Genomic DNA, 19,122 nt, shown 5'->3' with positions numbered 1-19,122 from the left:
AGTAAAGGCCAGACAGGTCTCTTAGACCTATCTGCACCTAATTCCGCTTGTCCCTGTTGTCCTACTTTCTATATCTAATCCACTTTCCAAAAGCACACTGAGTTCAGTCATTTGTGGAAATCTATGGACTTGCACCCAGAGGACCTGCTTTATTCTTGGCCTGCTTTGCCTATTAAGCAGCACGCTTTAGTGGCTTCGTGGCTGTGATGAGTAGGACAGAGCTAGGAGGTGACTGAACACCTCTGAAATTTCTGTAAAGTGATTCAGAATGATGAGGGAGAGCGGATTCTCCTTGAGCCAGCATTAGATTAGCCTGTGTGCTGATTCTAGAGGAATATAGTTGTTTTATCATCACAGAAATATGAGTCACTTTGTTTAGTCATATCGCAACGCCTGTTATGTTCTTGGTGGCTACAATTTTTTAGCTCAGAAATTCCGTAAAAAAAAGACACTATGGGGCGCTCATGTGGTGCAGCGGTAAAACACACTTGCACACCAGAGCTGACATTTCGAACTTGTCGTTTTGAATCCCCGGCAGGCTGGGCGGCTACATGAATAATCGTTGGCTGTTGTTCATACAGGGTGGAAGCCGGACGGGGATTCCTCATAACTGATGCAATTACGACCTCTGCTGGCTGATTGATGGTGCCTGCACAGAGACAAGGGATAATGCATTGATCAGGATGTGGATTTCCGTACACAAAGCTGATCCGCATATGAACTCGCTTCGTGCAGGTGAAAAGATGCAGTCGGCTACTGCACACGTGTCGGAGCGGGCATGTGTCTCGGCTCTTCTCAACCAGGGTGGAGATCAGCATCAGTAGAAAGGAAGCATAATGCAATTGTGTAATGTGATATACATAAACAAAAAATAATATAAAATACACTTTATTTAATTTTAAAATATGAATGTAATAGGTCAAGATGTGACCTCAGTAACTTTTTTTTATTTTATTTTAGCCTACAGAATTTGCGGTTGATTTATTGTACCAATTTCTAGTAATTCAAGCTGATCTAACACCCTCTACCCCCTAAAACTTATTTATTTCTACGGTCAATATTTATATGGTCTTCAATAAGTCTCTGGTCAAGATTTTAAAATGTTAAGATCGAGTTAAAATGCAGTTTAGTATCTACCTGAATAAACATGTAATTCTGTTGAGGAAATAAATAAAAATTGAGGAAGTAAAGCTTTAATAATTATAGGAATCTTATAAGCTTCCTTGGATTAAATTTTTGTGAGTCCCTTGCACATGTTGTAGAGTCATAAACTGACCTCTTGGGACACATCTGCAGACTTTTTGGACTAAACAGAAGTCAGAAGCAGCAGTGTAAAGATTTTGTGGAAGAGTTGAGTGTCTGAGTTGTCACTATAAATGTCAAATTCTTTTTTAATAGAATGAAGATTTGATATATGATTTGTACACATTTACCCTTATATGTTTAAATGAATATCAGTATTTAAACGTGTCTTTTATTATTAACACAACTTTTTATATATTTTGATAAAAATGTTAATGTAATGAAAGCTAAAATTATTAGGATAGTTGAAGAGAGTTTCTAGTTTTTAGATTTTTACGGGACACACATATCACCCTTGTGGGATGCAGCAATGGCTTTAGCTAAATGCTTTTTATAATTTTTATATGACCTCATACAAGACATGCAGTTTTGTAAATGCTTTCTGGGATTTTTTGTCCCTTCCTGGACAATCCAGAGGAGTTTTAGCAGGCCAACCACCCCTTGGTATTTTTATCAGTGCTTGTGGTTGTCCTTTATTTTAAGATAACAGCTCCCACTGTGATTTGGTATAGTTTTACACCCCTAGACAATTTCTTCCAGTAATATAATAATCACTTTTATATTCTAATCACTTTGTATATACATATATAATGAGGGTGGACAAACATACATGGTATTCTGCTCTCAGTACTCTACACAGGAGGTAACAAACCCTTTATAAAGTAAGCCGATAAATAATGTCATTTCTAGAGCCTCACACAGGGCACTATCTCCTCACCTTATCTGAGATTGTGTGCTCTTATCTACCTGGCAGTTGGTGCAGGGCTCTGGCTGAAAGCAGTGATGGATATTTATGGGTCCGGATTAGGATTAGGGTTGTATTCCGAATCTAATCTGACTAAAATAAATGCAACATTGCAAGGCAGGAATATACCCCGAACATGGCACCAATATATTGGTGGGATATTCCACTAGCACACCAGCGCCGAGATTCTGAACTCCTCTCTTTGAAACTCGGCGTTGCCACCGGTCGGCTGGGCATAATTGGCAGGGCCTGCAGCAGATACTAATCGGACAACCGGACTATGTGTGGATGGGATCTTCATACTCTGTGTAAGGACCCTGATTGGCGGAAGAGACACCTGTACAGGGGTGAGAAGAGGAAGGTTGTGCACGTCTCGGAAGAGGCATAAGCAGCGACATGCTCTCCTCAGATGCAAATAGGTATCCCTCAGCAGCGGAAGACAATTTGACTGTATATATATTGATTGTACTGTATATATATATATATATATATATATATATATATATATACAGTATATATATATATACAGTATATATATATATATACACCAAACAGCCATAACATTATAACCACCTTCTTGTTTCTACACACATTGTCCATTTTATCAGCTCCACTTACCATATATAAGCACTTTGTAGTTTTACAATTACTGACTGTAGTCCATCTGTTTCTCTACATACCTTTTTAGCCTGCTTTCACCCTGTTCCTTAATGGTCATGACCCACACAGGACCACCACAGAGTAGGTATTATTTAGGTGGTTGATCATTCTCAGCACTGCAGTGACACTGACATGGTGGTGGTGTGTTAGTGTGTGTTGTGCTGGTATGAGTGGATAAGACACAGCAGCGCTGATGGAGTTTTTAAACACCTCACTGTCACTGCTGGACTGAGAATAGTCCACCAACCAAAAATATCCAGCCAACAGCGCCCCATGGGCAGCGTCCTGTGACCATTGATGAAGGTCTAGAAGATGATCAACTCAAACAGCAGCAATAGACGAGCGATCGTCTCTGACTTCACATCTACAAGGTGGACCAACCAGGTAGGAGTATCTAAAAGAGTGGACAGTGATTAGACACAGTATTTAAAAACTCCAGCAGCGCTGCTGTGTCTGATCCACTCATACCAGCACAACACACACTAACACACCACCACCATGTCAGTGTCACTGCAGCGCTGAGAATGACCCACCTCCCAAATAATAGCTACTCTGTGGGGGTCCTGACCATTAAAAAACAGCATGAAAAGGGGGCTAACAAAGCATGCAGAGAAACAGATGGACTACAGTCAGTAATTGTAAAACTACGAAGTGCTTCTATATGGTAAGTGGAGCTAAAATGGACAGAGAGTGTAGAAACAAGAAGGTGGTTTTTTATGTTATGGCTGATCAGTGTGTACTGTATACATACAAAAAAGGTGCTCGTGTGGCTCAGGCATGATAGCCCACTAACACTGAGACCTAGAGATCTAGGGTTTAAATCATAGCATTGCTATCGAACAGTCGGGTGTCTGCACAGACATTTTTGGCTAATGTACAAGGGGGAGAAGGTTGGCCGAAACAGTCTAGCTATTAAGAGGTGCACTTGTCAGTGCACAATTAGTGCCGGTCCTAAGCCCAGGAAGGTTACCCCGCTTTAAAACTGGGAAAAAGTCTGGTATGTTGACCAGGTTCACTGAGACAACAGCTAATATGGGACCAGTCAAAAATGGGTGACAAATATATTTCCAGAAATTTATTTACAGACTTGTCTGGTCCTGGTAGTGTTTCTTAATCATACTTCACTTAACTTTGAAAAGATTTAGAGAGTAAATAAATGATAATGTCACACACCAGATGGTTACACTCATTTCTTTATAGCAGCTGATTTATTGCAACCATTTACTGTTGGTTTCAACACTGAAAAGCCCAAATTTAATAGCAGCATTATGTTACTCATCAAGTTAATGTGAGTGGTGAGTCAGTTACTTTGTCAAGCATAAAGAGCAGCTTTTGATTTAAAAAGCATTACTTTTTTACATCAACAGACCTTAAACCGTCTCCACAGTAAAAATTTACAGCCAAAATCAATACTAATGGTGGTCATACTGTCTGGGTAGCAGAACACATGGTGACCTTGGTGTCTAAGTAGGTCTATCAATCTTATATAAACGTAGTCCTAAAATGGTTCATGGAGAGTCCAAAGTACTGGAGTGCATAATACATTAAATCAGATACGTTCAGATCCACTGATTATTTATTAAGCCTTCTGTCCCTGATCTCTACAGCTATACTTCTCCTGACTGAATTAAAGTAATACACACAAATTAAAGTTCTTTCATGTATATATATACTGTATATATATATATATATATATATATATATATACACACTGATCAGCCATAACATTAAAACCACCTCTTTGTTTCTACACTCAGTGTCCATTTTATCAGCTCCACTTACCATATAGGAGCACTTTGTAGTTCTACAATTACTGACTGTAGTCCATCTGTTTCTCTGCATGCTTTGTTAGCCCCCTTTCATGCTGTTCTTCAATGGTCAGGACCCCCACAGGACCACTACAGGTATTATTTGGGTGGTGGGTCATTCTCAGCACTGCGGTGACACTGACATGGTGGTGGTGTGTTAGTGTGTGTTGTGCTGGTATGAGTGGATAAGACACAGCAAAACTGATGGAGTTTTTAAACATCTCACTGTCACTGCTGGACTGAGAATAGTCCACCAATCAAAATTATCTAGCTAACAGCGCCCCGTGGGCAGCATCCTCTGACCTCTGATGAAGGTCTAGAAGATGACCAACTCAAACAGCAGCAATAGATGAGCGATAGTCTCTGACTTTACATCTACAGGGTGGACTAGCTAGGTAGGAGTGTCTAATAGAGTGGACAGTGAGTGGACACAGTATTTAAAAACTCCAGCAGCACTGCTGTGTCTGATCCACTCATACCAGCACAACACACACTAACACACCACCACCATGTCATTGTCACTGCAGTGCTGAAAATGATCCACCACCTAAATAATACATGCTCTGTAGTTGTCCTATGGGGGTCCTGTCCATTGAAGAACAGGGTGAAAGCAGGTAAAAAAAAGTATGCAGAGAAACAGATGGACTACAGTCAGTAATTGTAGAACTTCAAAGTGCTTCTAAATGGTTAGTGGAGCTGATAAAATGGACAGTGAGTGTAGAAACAAGGAGGTGGTTTTAATGTTATAGCTAATCAGCCATATATATGACAAATGACAATAACAAACTATCAAAGTAATGAATACATAAATGGATAAAGCTCTGATCATTAAGAGTAGATCTTGTATTCTCACTGCTCACTAGTTAGAACTGTTAAAGCCATTTCTAAGTGACTTTAGGTCCCAAGATAATCTGTACAACCAATTGTCCATAATATTATTAATAAAATATGCTGAGAGTATTTTTTATTACTGTTATTTCTGGATGGTTAGATCTATTATGACACACACACAACAGGTCTGCCATAAATTACAAGCTGCTCAAAGGTGATACAAGGGATCTTCAAAGGGTCTTCGCACTTATATTTTGATTGAAAACAGTGAGGGCGGGAGGAGTAGTAATTGGTCGAGCTTATAGTCCGGATTTAACGCCATCTGATTTCCACCTTTTTGGACCGCTCAAAGAAGCTTTAAGGGGAAGAAGATTTTCTTGTGATGATGATGTGAAAGCAGCGGTGCATCAGTGGCTACATGCTTAATCAAAAACATTTTTTGCTAATGGCATTAAAAAGTTGGTACGACGCTGGGAAAATGCATCAGAAGGTGGCTGTAGAAAAGTTATTTAATTTGTTTTTAAAATTCTTAATAAATAGAGTTTAAAAAGTGCTGAAACTTTTTAAAGAGCCCTCGTACTTCTCACAGCCAAGCAAGCTTATATTGTGCTTAGAAGCCCCTGCTCCACTGTTTTCTGATTGTATTTGCTCTGCAGCAAACTAAAGTCAGGATTTAGGATGCTGATGATGGAGAAGGAGCTTTTGTCTTGAGCCGAAACCTTTAAGCCCATGTTGATGTAATATGCTTAACCGTGGACAGTGACACCAGCTTCTAATTCATAACAATCCTGGTTTTATGCTCTTCTATATTTATTTATTAGAATTGTAACACTTTGGTAACACTTATGACAGGACAGGTAGTTACTCGTTACACAAAATTTATCAGTTCAAGTCTTTAATGTCAAACACAGTCATGGACAATTTTGTATCTCCAATTCACCTCACTTGAATGTCTTTAGACTGTGGGAGGAAACCCACACAGGTAAAGGGAGAACATGCAAACTCCAAACAGAAAGGACCCGGACCGCTCCACCTGGGATTCAAACTCAAGACCTTCTTGCTGTGAGACAACAGTGCTACCCACCAAGCCACAGTGCAACCCTCACTCTTCTATATGTACTCATGGACAATAATTTGTACAGATGTTCTTGGGGCCTGAAGCTTGTGCCTGAAGTACCATATTAGACCAATTATCCACTTTCTGTATTCTAGTCTAAAGGGAGCAGTTAAACAAGTTTTGTTTATACAGGCTCAAAGAAGTCCTCAGCGTAATTCTAAAATAGCTCAAAATAATGAGGATTTATGAAGTCATGTTACAGTGTTAGTTATGTACAGTATAGTAGTTTATGTATATTTTATATCATTATTTTAGAACGCCTACATTAAACTTAATATGAATGAATGGACTTAAAGCTATAGCTATTTATGCATCATGACCAAATACGGCTTTTTCTTGTCCATCCAGCTGTGGTAGTGTTTTACTTTGCTTTGTTTTATTTTCATATAAGTGTAAGACTGGGAAGTGTGTGGATTTATCAAAAGCACCTGTTTAGCCGCTCAGGTGGCGCAGCGGTAAAAAGAAACGCGCTGCAACCAGGGCTGGATTCTGAGAAGCGTGGTATCGAATCCAGCCTTGCTTTACCGGTTCGAAGCTGAGTGGCTATATGAGCAACGATTTGCCGGTTGCTCATGTGGGGGGTGGGACAAAGAACCGGATGTGGGTCTCTCTCTGTCAGAATGCGATTGCGTTCTCTGCCGGCTGATTGGAGGCGCTTACACAGAGATGGGAGAGGGTGCCCTTAGGGTGTGTCTCTCCGCATGCAACGCTAGGTGGCGCCAAACTCGTCAATGTGTGGGTGGCAAAGATGCATCTGGCTGCTGCTCGTGTTTCGGAGGGGATACGGGTTAGCTTCAATAACCTCCGTCAGGGCAGGGTTCGGCATAGACAGAGAGGAAGCACGATGCTAATTGAACAATTGGATGCGCTAAAAAAAGGGGGAGAAAAAGGGGTAAAAAAAAGCAAAAAAAAAAAGCACCTGTTTAGCACCAGAACTTTGCTACAGGTAAACAAGTAAATAGGTAACAGGGGTTGAGCTCCCTGAAATAGATAAAGAATGCTAGTCTCCCATGCCAGCCAATAACTGGAAAAGATCAAGCGATACAGCATCGCAGTTTCAGAGATAGCAGATGTGCCATGCAAGAAGCTGGCGAAGAGGACAGAAAGAAGGCATGATAAATAACGGCCCTTCCACTTCAAAGCGATTCAACACTCATGAGACAAAAGTGACTGTCATTAAGAGGAATGACAATCACTGAGTGCATGACTGTGCCCCATCTGCCGGCCAAATTAGGCAGCACAAAGGGCTACGACTCCTAGCGTGGGTGACAAATATCATGGCTTGATACCCTTTCATTTGATTACAGATCGAATAGGATTTGAATATAATTGATGTTTTTTTATTAAAATTTTTCTACTGTCCCAAAATTCGTATTGCCAGTTATTTATTTATTTATTATTATTATTATTTTGTTTTATGCATTATCTCCCCTTTATCTCCTGACTTTTAGCATATCCAATTGCCCAACTGCATTATGCTTCCTCTCTGCTGATGTTGATCTCCACCCTGATTGAGGAGAGCGAAACTGACACACGCCCCCTCCGACACTTGTGCAGTAGCCGACTGCATTTTTTCACCTGCACAAAGCGAGTTCATATGTGTATCAGCTTTGTGTACGGAAAGACACACCCTGATCAATGCATTATCCCTCGTCTCTGTGCAGGCACCATCAATCAGCCAGCAGAGGCCGTAATTGCATCAGTTATGAGAAATCCCCGTCCGCCAATCATGGTTCATGTTGGCGCCCAGCCTGCCGGATGCCAAAGCTGAGATTTAAACCGACGAGTTTGAAATGTCAGCTCTGGTGTGCTAGCGTGTTTTATCGCTGCGCCACCTGAGTGCCTGTATTGACAGTTCTTTTATGCTATTATAAATCAGCACTTATAATAACTTTGTAATCGGAATGATTTCATGTATACATACTTTTTTTGTGCATAGGATGAGAGAGAGAGTTTTTTGCCTGCAGCAGCAAGGCCTGGTGGGATACCACTACTGTATTATCACTTTGAGTGACAGATACATCTCATTTAAATGTCAATGCCTTAAGCATGCCATGACCGATTTATGTGCATAAGGTAGTAATGATGACTGTTCCTGTAGTCAGAGTAATAGCTTTTAAACTGTGTCTGCGTTCCTGACCTTCCACCCATCCTCTCACCACTCTCCCACTCTTGCTCATTCTCTCTTGCTTTATCCGCTGTGATAGTCAAAAACATACTGACAGAATTCTAAACATGGACCAATACCTGGAGCTTTCTGTTTAAACACCTTGATCATGTTTTGCTGCAGTTCTGCCTGTCTGAGCATCAGCAGTGTAAAAGATGAGTCACATACAGCTGTATTAATGCAGCCTGTTTACAAGTACATACAAACAAAACAAAGCCTTCAAACATGATCTCTCATTCAAACCATCATTAAAAATTAATTCAGCTATTCACTGATACGGAAAAATGCATGCAATGGCGGAGTAAATTGGTACTACATGCACAGTGGTTAAAAATGGAATTTCTGATTACTTCTGTTGTTAAATTTGACTGCAAAGCCCCATTTATAATTTTATATTAGTCTTTTTATTGCTGTGGATAGATTTTAGTCCACTTTTCTTGTAGAATGCTTTAAATCAGGCATACTGCTAGTTTCAGTCCTTAACTCATCCTTTTCACGACTCACCATGTCTATTAAAGTCAGAAATTTGCTCTTTTAAAGTAAAATTCTTTTTTTTTGTTTCAGCCAGTATGATGCAAACTTCATGTGATGTAATTACTATTAAATTAATATATATACACTGATCAGCCATAACATTAAAACCACCTCCTTGTTTCTACACTCATTGTCCATCTTATCAGCTCCACTTACCATATAGAAGCACTTTGTAGTTCTACAAGTACTGACTGTGGTCCATCTGTTTCTCTACATACCTTTTTAGCCTGCTTTCACCCTGTTCTTCAATGGTCAGGACCCCCACATGATCACCACAGAGCAGGTATTATTTAGGTGGTGGATCATTCTCAGCACTGCAGTGACACTGACATGGTGGTGGTGTGTTAGTGTGCTGTTGTGCTGGTGTGAGTGGGTCAGACAGAAGCACTGCTGGAGTTTTTAAATACCATGTCCACTCATTGTCCACTCTATTAGGCACTTCTACCTAGTTGGTCCACCTTGTAGATGTAAAGTCAGAGACGATCGCTCATCTATTGCTGCTGTTTGAGTTGGTCATCTTCTAGACCTTCATCAGTGGTCACAGGACGCTGCCAACGGGGTGCTGTTGGCTGGATATGTTTTTGGTTGGTGGACTATTCTCAGTCCAGCAGTGACAGTGAGGTGTTTAAAAACTCCAGCAGCACTGCTGTGTCTTATCCACTCATACCAGCACAACACACACTAACACACCACCACCATGTCAGTGTCACTGCAGTGCTGAGAATGATCCACCACCTAAATAATACCTGCTCTGTAGTGGTCCTGGGAGAGTCCTGACCATTGAAGAACAGCATGAAAGGGGGCTAACAAAGCGTGCAGAGAAACAGATGGACCACAGTCAGTAATTGTAGAACTACAAAGTGATTCTATATGGTAAGTGGAGCTGATAAAATGGACAGTGTGTGTAGAAACAAGAGGTGGTTTTGATGTAATGGCTGATCGGTTTATATATAATTTATTCTCAAATAAACTTATATTTCTCAGAATTCTAATAGCTAATTTATTGTTCCCCTTAGTAAGAGCAAGTTGTTCATGTCCTGTCTTAATGTGAGAAACAGTCTCACATTAACACACTGCTCTTATTACATGCTTATTATTATTTATTGTATTTTATTTTTTCATACCCTCATTGGCCCTCCTTAAAACACAATACCAAAATGTTTAAAGATTTTTTTTTTATTAGACAAGCACTGATGCTTCACCTGGTGAATAGTGATGTTTACATTTACGTTTTCGGCATTTAGTAGACGCTTTTATCCAAAGCGACTTACAATTATGAGTGAACACAGTTATTGAGCAACTGAGGGTTAAGGGCCTTGCTCAGGGGCCCAACAGTGGCAACCTGGTAGTGGTGGGGCTTGAACCGGCAACCTTCAGATTACTAGTACAGTACCTTAACCACTGAGCTACCACTGTCCATTTTGGATTAAAGTGGTGATGTCCTTATTGCTAACCTCCTTTATATCCATTTAGTCTCACATTGTGTTATCATGAACACTGACTCCATTTAGACCCTATTTATTATTATTATTATTTTATTATTTATTTATTTGTTAAATGTTATCAGGGTAACTGCTTCTAGATAGACAAGAGATGGGTGAGCTAGGGTGGTACCCAGTGACTTTGTGACAGCACTTTATATTATATATCACATAACTAAAGTCATTTTAAAAGTGCATTGATTTTTCCAAGCTCATATGAACGAGAGCACTGATCGACTTTTTTCTTTGGAGTTTACCTGTGTTAACATCCGAATTGTCCTGATTCTGAAGAAGACTGGTAGTGGAGGTGGACATTGCAGCAGTTTAATGTAAGTTGATGCTTGCGTGTTTAGCGAGTGTTTTATTGACTTGCTGTTTCAACCAATGTGTAGTGTTGCCTATCTAAGAGCCACTATGCACCCTTTTTGTACGTTTTGTTCATTGTGCTCAGTTTGTACTCTGTGAATAAAGTGTAGCCATCTGGTGTGCTTTAAACTGTAAACACTCCTATTTATGTGTTGGATTAGAGTGGTCTTGAAGACAAATGCTTTCAGAGCAACCTATTGTCTTCAGAGTACCTAATTAACTAGCACTCAAAAGGTCGTCCTTGCACATGGAATGGTTTTATTGGCATATCTTGCCCTGTCTGGCAGATGCTAATTGGTGATATTTTTACAGGATCCTGCAAAATGCTGAGCAATCACTGAAGTAATTGGTAAAGACCATGCATTTGTGACCATGTCTTTTTTTCTGGTGATTTGCTTCAAGTGTGATTTGTACTGTAGATTGATGGTTGCCCTGTTTTGGTTCCCAAACCACCATAGTTGTATTAATCCCATTTATACACCGATCAAGCATAACATTATGACAACAAACTGAGATGCACTGTGTATTCTGACACCTTTCTATCAGAACCAGCATTAACTTCTTCAGCAATTTGAGCTACAACTCATCTGTTGGATCGGACCACACGGGCCAGCCCTCGCTCCCCACGTGCATCAATAAGCCTTGGCCGCCCATGACCCTGTCGCCGGTTTACCACTGTTCCTTCCTTGGACCACTTTTGATAGATACTGACCACTGCAGACCAGGAACACCCCACAAGAGCTGCAGTTTTGGAGATGCTCTGACCCATCACAATTTGGCCCTTGTCAAAGTCGCTCAAATAATAACACTTGCCCATTTCCTTCCTCTCTACTGGTGTTGATCCTCAACCTGGTTGAGGAAAGCCGAGATTGACACACGCTTCCCCGACATGTGTGCAGTAGCCGACTGCATCTTTTCACCTGCACGAGGCGAGTTTTTATGCGGATCAGCTTTGTGTATGGAGAGCCACACCCTGATCCCCATTATCCCTCGTCTCTGTGCAGGCACCATCAATTAGCCAGCAGAGGTTGTAACTGCATTAGTTATGAGGTCCCGTTCAGCACCCCCTTGAACAACAGCCAATCGTTGTTCGTGTAGGCGCTCAGCCTGCCGGATGGCAGAGATGAGTTTCGAACCGACAAGTTTAAAATGTCAGCTCTGGTGTGCTAGTGTGTTTTACCGCTGTGCCACCTGAGCACTCTCTCTCTCTCTCTCTCTCTCTCTCTCTCTCTCTCTCTCTCTCTCTCTCTCTCTCTCTCTCTCTCTCTCTCTCTCTCTCTCTCTCTCTCTCTCTCTCTCTCTCTCTCTCTCTCTCTCTCTCTCTCTCTCTCTCTCTCTCTCTCTCTCTATATATATATATATATATATATATATATATGTGCCTATGTAAACTGAGAACCTCTTTCTTGGCTGGATTCACTTTTTTAGGAATCCTTCATCCTTAAACTGGGGGTGATATAGTTGGCTACATCCTGAAACCTGTTTTGTTCAGAACATATATATCAGCTATTGATGAATGACGGTTTTTGATGTAGTGCTGTTCGAGTGCACAGTTCTCATGTTATGCACAGTAGTAGGAGAAATACACACACACATTTGTTGAGGAACTGATTATTATTTATTCATGACTTTACCTGAAGTCTAGCCTAAAGACTCATGACTTGATTTGGACTTGTATTTTATGATCTGTGAACACCTCAGGGATAGAATCGCCATTCTTCTAAGTGTTCTTCCTTTTGTGTGACAAATATGCACTGACGAGAGCTAGCTGGGAAGAGAACAGATACTTTTTTACACTGTTGTGTATCATCAGTCATGCTTTGTTGTGCTTAGTTCACCATGGGTGGATGCTTAAAATACACACAGGTCATGTGAGTTATGATTCAGTGTATGAAAGCAATAAACACAAAACAGGCGGTACTGTGAAGGTGGAAAGAACTTTGAGACAGTCATGCATATTGAACAGTGGGTCAGCACATAATAAAGCAAACTCTGCTATCCTAGAAACCAAAGCTATTAAACATCTGATACACCTGCGGGGTACAGAACGATGTTCTGCTTAGCGCCAGTGCTTTTTGAGCCAAGTGCTGATTTTACGATTTGCAAATAAGAAAATACAGCATATATATAAACAAATGTCATTATAGAGTTATATAATCTGTGAGTTCTGGTCAAAGTTGGAGTTTTTCACATTTTTTATTCATGTGAGAATCAACACACACTTAATAAGCACACAAATATATACTCACAGTCAATAAGTATACACAAATATACACTCACAAATAGAAATATACACTCACAGTCAATAAGTATACACAAATATACACTCACAGTCAATAAGTATACACAAATATACACTCACAAATACAAATATACACTCACAGTCAATAAGTATACACAAATATATACTCACATACAAATATACACTCACAGTCAATAAGTATAAACAAATATACACTCACATACAAATATACACTCACAGTCAATAAGTATAAACAAATATACACTCACATACAAACATATACTCACAGTCAATAAGTATACACAAATATACACTCACATACAAATATACACTCACAGTCAATAAGTATACACAAATATACACTCACATACAAATATACACTCACAAGTCAATAAGTATACACAAATATATACTCACATACAAATATACACTCACATACAAATATACACTCACAGTCAATAAGTATACACAAATATACACTCACAGTCAATAAGTATACACAAATATACACTCACAAATACAAATATACACTCACAGTCAATAAGTATACACAAATATACACTCACATACAAATATACACTCACAAGTCAATAAGTATACACAAATATATACTCACATACAAATATACACTCACAGTCAATAAGTATAAACAAATATACACTCACATACAAATATACACTCACAGTCAATAAGTATAAACAAATATACACTCACATACAAACATATACTCACAGTCAATAAGTATACACAAATATACACTCACATACAAATATACACTAATAGTCAATAAGTATACACAAATATACACTCACATACAAATATACACTCACAGTCAATAAGTATACACAAATATACACTCACAGTCAATAAGTATACACAAATATACACTCACAAATACAAATAAACACTCACAGTCAATAAGTATACACAAATATACACTCACATACAAATATACACTCACAAGTCAATAAGTATACACAAATATATACTCACATACAAATATACACTCACAGTCAATAAGTATAAACAAATATACACTCACATACAAACACATACTCACAGTCAATAAGTATACACAAATATACACTCACATACAAATATACACTCACAGTCAATAAGTATACACAAATATACACTAATAGTCAGTAGGTATACACAAATATACACTCACACTTAATAAGTACACATAAACATATACTCATAGTCAATAAGTATACACAAATATACACTCACACTTAATAAGTGCAGATAAACATATACTCACAGTCAATAAGTATACACAAATATACACTCACACTTAATAAGTGCAGATAAACATATACTCACAGTCAATAAGTATACACAAAAATACACTCACACTTAATAAGTGCAGATAAACATATACTCATGGTCAATAAGTATACACAAATATACACTAATAGTCAGTAGGTATACACAAATATACACTCACACTTAATAAGTACACATAAACATATACTCATAGTCAATAAGTATACACAAATATACACTCACACTTAATAAGTGCAGATAAACATATACTCACAGTCAATAAGTATACACAAAAATACACTCACACTTAATAAGTGCAGATAAACATATACTCATGGTCAATAAGTATACACAAATATACACTTAATAAGTATACACATATACACTAATAGTCAATAAGTATACACAAATATACACTCACACTTAATAAGTACACATAAACATATACTCATAGTCAACAAGTATACACAATTATACACTTAATAAGTATACACAAATATACACTAATAGTCAATAAGTATACACAAATATTCACTCTTACATATACACACGGCAAAACTTTTACTTCTATATTGTTCTATTAAGCTTCTTAATCGCGGAGATCTTGGAATACCGTATTTCGTAGCGAGTTCAGTTAGACCGCCGCGCACTTTGCTGCGTTGGGCTCGCGATTTTTGCTGTTGCCGCGGCGACGGTGAATGTGTAGGTCAGAATCTGGGCTCATTCTGTCGTCACTGTACGTTGGACTTAATGAGACGTGCCTACCTCTAACTATTTCTGCTATAAGTTTAAGTACTTTGCTTAGTGTACGGAATGCCATGAACACATGTTGCACTTTGTTTAATATGGAGCACTTAAAAAATTTGATAATATAGACATAAACCCTGTGTACATTTAATTTTGTGCCATATTATCATGCCATACAGTTTGTTGTTAAAATAAAAGAAGCTTAAATGAGATTCTGAATTAAATATTTTGGCGGAAAATTAATCGTTTAGATCAGGGGTGTCAAACTCACGGCCCGCGGGCCAGATCCGGCCCGCCGCGTCATTTGATCCGGCCCGCGAGAGGTTTAACGACTGTATGATTGTTGTGATGTTCGAGTCGTTACAGAGACGCGCTTATAATTTAATGCGCTCCTGCGCCTTTAAGAGACAACGTGACATCGTAGTCATGGCAACTAACTTTACCCTTCGCTAAGAAGCCATGTGACTTTTACGGCAAAAGAACGCGGGTAGTAATGTAAACAATAATAAATAAATACAAATAATTATATTGCAATATAATACCCAAGCATTGTCTGTAAGTAGTGGCGTTTATATTCTCAGTTGTTAGTAAATGTTTAGTGAGTATATCACAGCGTTTTAGTTACAAATTTACCGTAATTAAATACTGTTGTTACGTTACTATAGCAATTAGTATCTTTACACAAAATGCTAACTCGTTATTTTACGTTTGGTTAAATCTCATATTGTACCAGATGTAACACTTGACTACAGCTGTGTGCTTTTACTGTATTAAGTTCTTTATTGTTTTTATTGTTTGTATTTTTACTTCATTTTGATGCACACAGCTGGGAAGCAAATAAACCGACTGTATTCTGAAGGGAGCTGTCTGTCTGTCTGTCTGTCTGTCTAGCTGGGAAAGGGGGATAAACTACTAGTGAGGGCAGAATGATTGTCTTAAAAATACACTGTAAAATCTAATAAATAAATAAACTGCATCTTTCAAAATGCAGGCTGATGATGTAGATGATGTTACACATATTTACACATGATCCTAAAATGTACAAAAAGATAATTAAGAAAATGAAGCATAAGGAGGAAATTTAATGAAAATTAAAACAAGTTTGTGCTTCAGGAAGAGAAACCGGTGCGTCTCTTGTGTTATGAGGCCGTGTCTGTGGTAAAGTAGAACAATATAAATGCAGAATTCAGCCTCCAAGAAAAACAGCAATGTGACTGCAATCACAGCAGGATACGTTACAATCGGCCCTTTGAGGGCCACCATAATGCTGATGTGGCCCTCGGTGAAAATGAGTTTGACACCCCTGGTTTAGATTAATCGACTAATTGATAAAGCAGTCTATAGATTAATCGATAGAAAAATAGTCGTTATAGTATTTATCACACTAACATGCACATCCATGCATATTTAACAGTGGTTTCCAGCTCTACACACTAAGACTAAGATCTCTCCATATTTCCTGAATATTTTCTAAATATTATGAACAGTAGATGGTAAATTACTAAATTGTTTGCAGTCTTGCATTGGAAAGTGTTATTTTTGAACTGATTAACAATTCTCTCAACAAGTTTGGCACAAAGGTTGTAGGTTGAGACCCATCTTTGTTTGTAAAGTCTTTGGTGGATCCTCCTTTTATACCCAATCTTGATTTTCTTACCTGTTACCAATTCATTTGCCTTTTGTGGAATGCTGCAACTTAAATATTTTATAAAGTTATTATACTTATTTCGCCCTGTCCCAACTTTTGTGGAGTGTGCTGCTGGCAAAACAAATCTAATTGTGTGTTTATTTTTACAAAATACAATGAAGTTGATCAGTGAAAACATTGGATCTTTTTTAATTTACTTTTATCAGTTGAATAAAGATTCAAGAGAACTAACAAATCACAGATTCTTCTTTCTATTGCGTTTTACAAAACGTCCTAACTGTCTGGAAATGGTGTTTGTAAGAACAACAAGCAGATAATGTACCCGACAGACATGTTATTACACTACTACACTACTATGTGATAAAGTGCTTGAAAGTGCACCCAGAGTTTCTTCCATTATAAGAATTTGATCTGTCTATTTGGCAAAATGATGCTGATAAAATGCTGCTGCTATTTGTACGCTCTATATTTATTTGTATCATTTTCTTTACCTCCTGTCAATCCAATCAGACAGCAAATAAATGTTTTATATCTGTAACTGTAGTCTTTTGCAAAAGATTGGACACCCTTTGTCAAATCTTTTTTTTAATTTATTTATTTTTATGCATTTTCTCCTTTTTTCTCCTGATTTTACCACATCCAATTTTTATCTAATTGTGTTATGCTTCTTCTCCACTGGAGCTGACCCCCGCCCCGATTGAGGAGAGCGAGATTGTAACACATGTGTGCAGTAGCCATCTTTTCACCTGCATGAGGCGATCAGCTTTGTGCTCGGAGAGCCACATCCTGATCAACGCATTATTCCTCAACTCTGTGCAGACGCTACCAACCAGCCAGCAGAGGTCGTAATTTGCTCAGTTATGAGGAGTCTCTATCCGGCTCATCCTACCCTATAAATAACAGCCAAATAATGTTCATGCAGCCGCCCAGCCGCATGGCAGAGCTGAGAGTCGATACGATGTATTTGAAATCCCAGCTCTGGTGTGCTAGCGTGTTTTACCTGAGCAATCTTTAAGGGAAAAAATATATACATGTAATAATACATAAAATATTAAATATGCCTTAATTTTTACACTATTTACAATGTGTTAAATCAAGCTAAATAACAAGTGTGGATTTAAAAGTACAGACCATGATGTGTTAACTTATTTTTTGCTTAAAACATACACAAAATATGTAAATTTACCAGGGCTGTATAAACTTTTAAATTACACTTTATCATTTGTCCCCTGTGACTCAGTACTCAGTGTATTCAGTACAGTCAGAATATAAATCATGCAGCCAGAGAGCACAACCTAATTTATGTCGTGCCGGTAATCGCTGTGATGTTTCACTCATTTGTCTTGGTTTATCTCATCATGCCTCCATTCTCTTAATTACCAGGATTGAGATTTAATCTCATGTGTGACTTATTTGTTATTTTTTATTGACAGCATTAGATAAAATCCACTGCAGATTGGTACATCATGTCAGTCACTTTTACTCTGATGTACTATCTGTAGCTAAATAGCTTTTAAACCCAGGGCTAAAGTCATGCCAGCCTTGATGTGTTCATTTATTTGCTTGCATTTTTGTTTTTTTTAACAGGACAGGGCCAATGGGAGGCTCCGGATGGTACTTGGTGGCTACCCTGCTTTTTAGCAGCATCATCGTGTCGGAGGCTCGTCCCAGCTCAGATACGCTCGATTCTTCGGCCAATCGACCGCTTGTTAGATTCCGTCACAAGGTATTGATCTTTCCTTTTTCATTAAGCCTCCTTTAAAATCTGAGCTGAGAATTACCAGATATGACACTAATTACTGAAAAAGTGAACACTGCATCAGGCTTGTTTTGATTTTTAGCAAAGGATTTATTGAACAGCCCAATTAAGTGTACCAAACAAAGTATATACAGTGTATCACAAAAGTGAGTACACCCCTCACATTTCTGCAAATATTTTATTATATCTTTTCATGGGACAACACTATAGAAATAAAACTTGGATATAACTTAGAGTAGTCAGTGTACAACTTGTATAGCAGTGTAGATTTACTGTCTTCTGAAAATAACTCAACACACAGCCATTAATGTCTAAATGGCTGGCAACATAAGTGAGTACACCCCACAGTGAACATGTCCAAATTGTGCCCAAAGTGTCAATATTTTGTGTGACCACCATTATTATCCAGCACTGCCTTAACCCTCCTGGGCATGGAATTCACCAGA

The 19,122-nt window shown here is 38.5% G+C and overlaps 1 protein-coding gene across 1 annotated transcript in view; it reads left to right on the top strand.

The window, feature by feature from the left end:
* Positions 1–19,122, top strand: part of fstl5 (follistatin-like 5) — a 267,906-nt gene that overhangs the window by 20,921 nt on the left and 227,863 nt on the right. The window contains exon 2 of the mRNA XM_063000647.1: positions 18,505–18,643. Coding sequence (XP_062856717.1) covers positions 18,505–18,643 — 139 coding nt within the window. The remainder of the gene's footprint in view (positions 1–18,504; positions 18,644–19,122) is intronic.

Source organism: Trichomycterus rosablanca, chromosome 8, assembly GCF_030014385.1.
Source record: "Trichomycterus rosablanca isolate fTriRos1 chromosome 8, fTriRos1.hap1, whole genome shotgun sequence".
NCBI lineage: Eukaryota > Metazoa > Chordata > Actinopteri > Siluriformes > Trichomycteridae > Trichomycterus > Trichomycterus rosablanca.
This window is presented reverse-complemented; position numbering and strand designations above follow the sequence as displayed.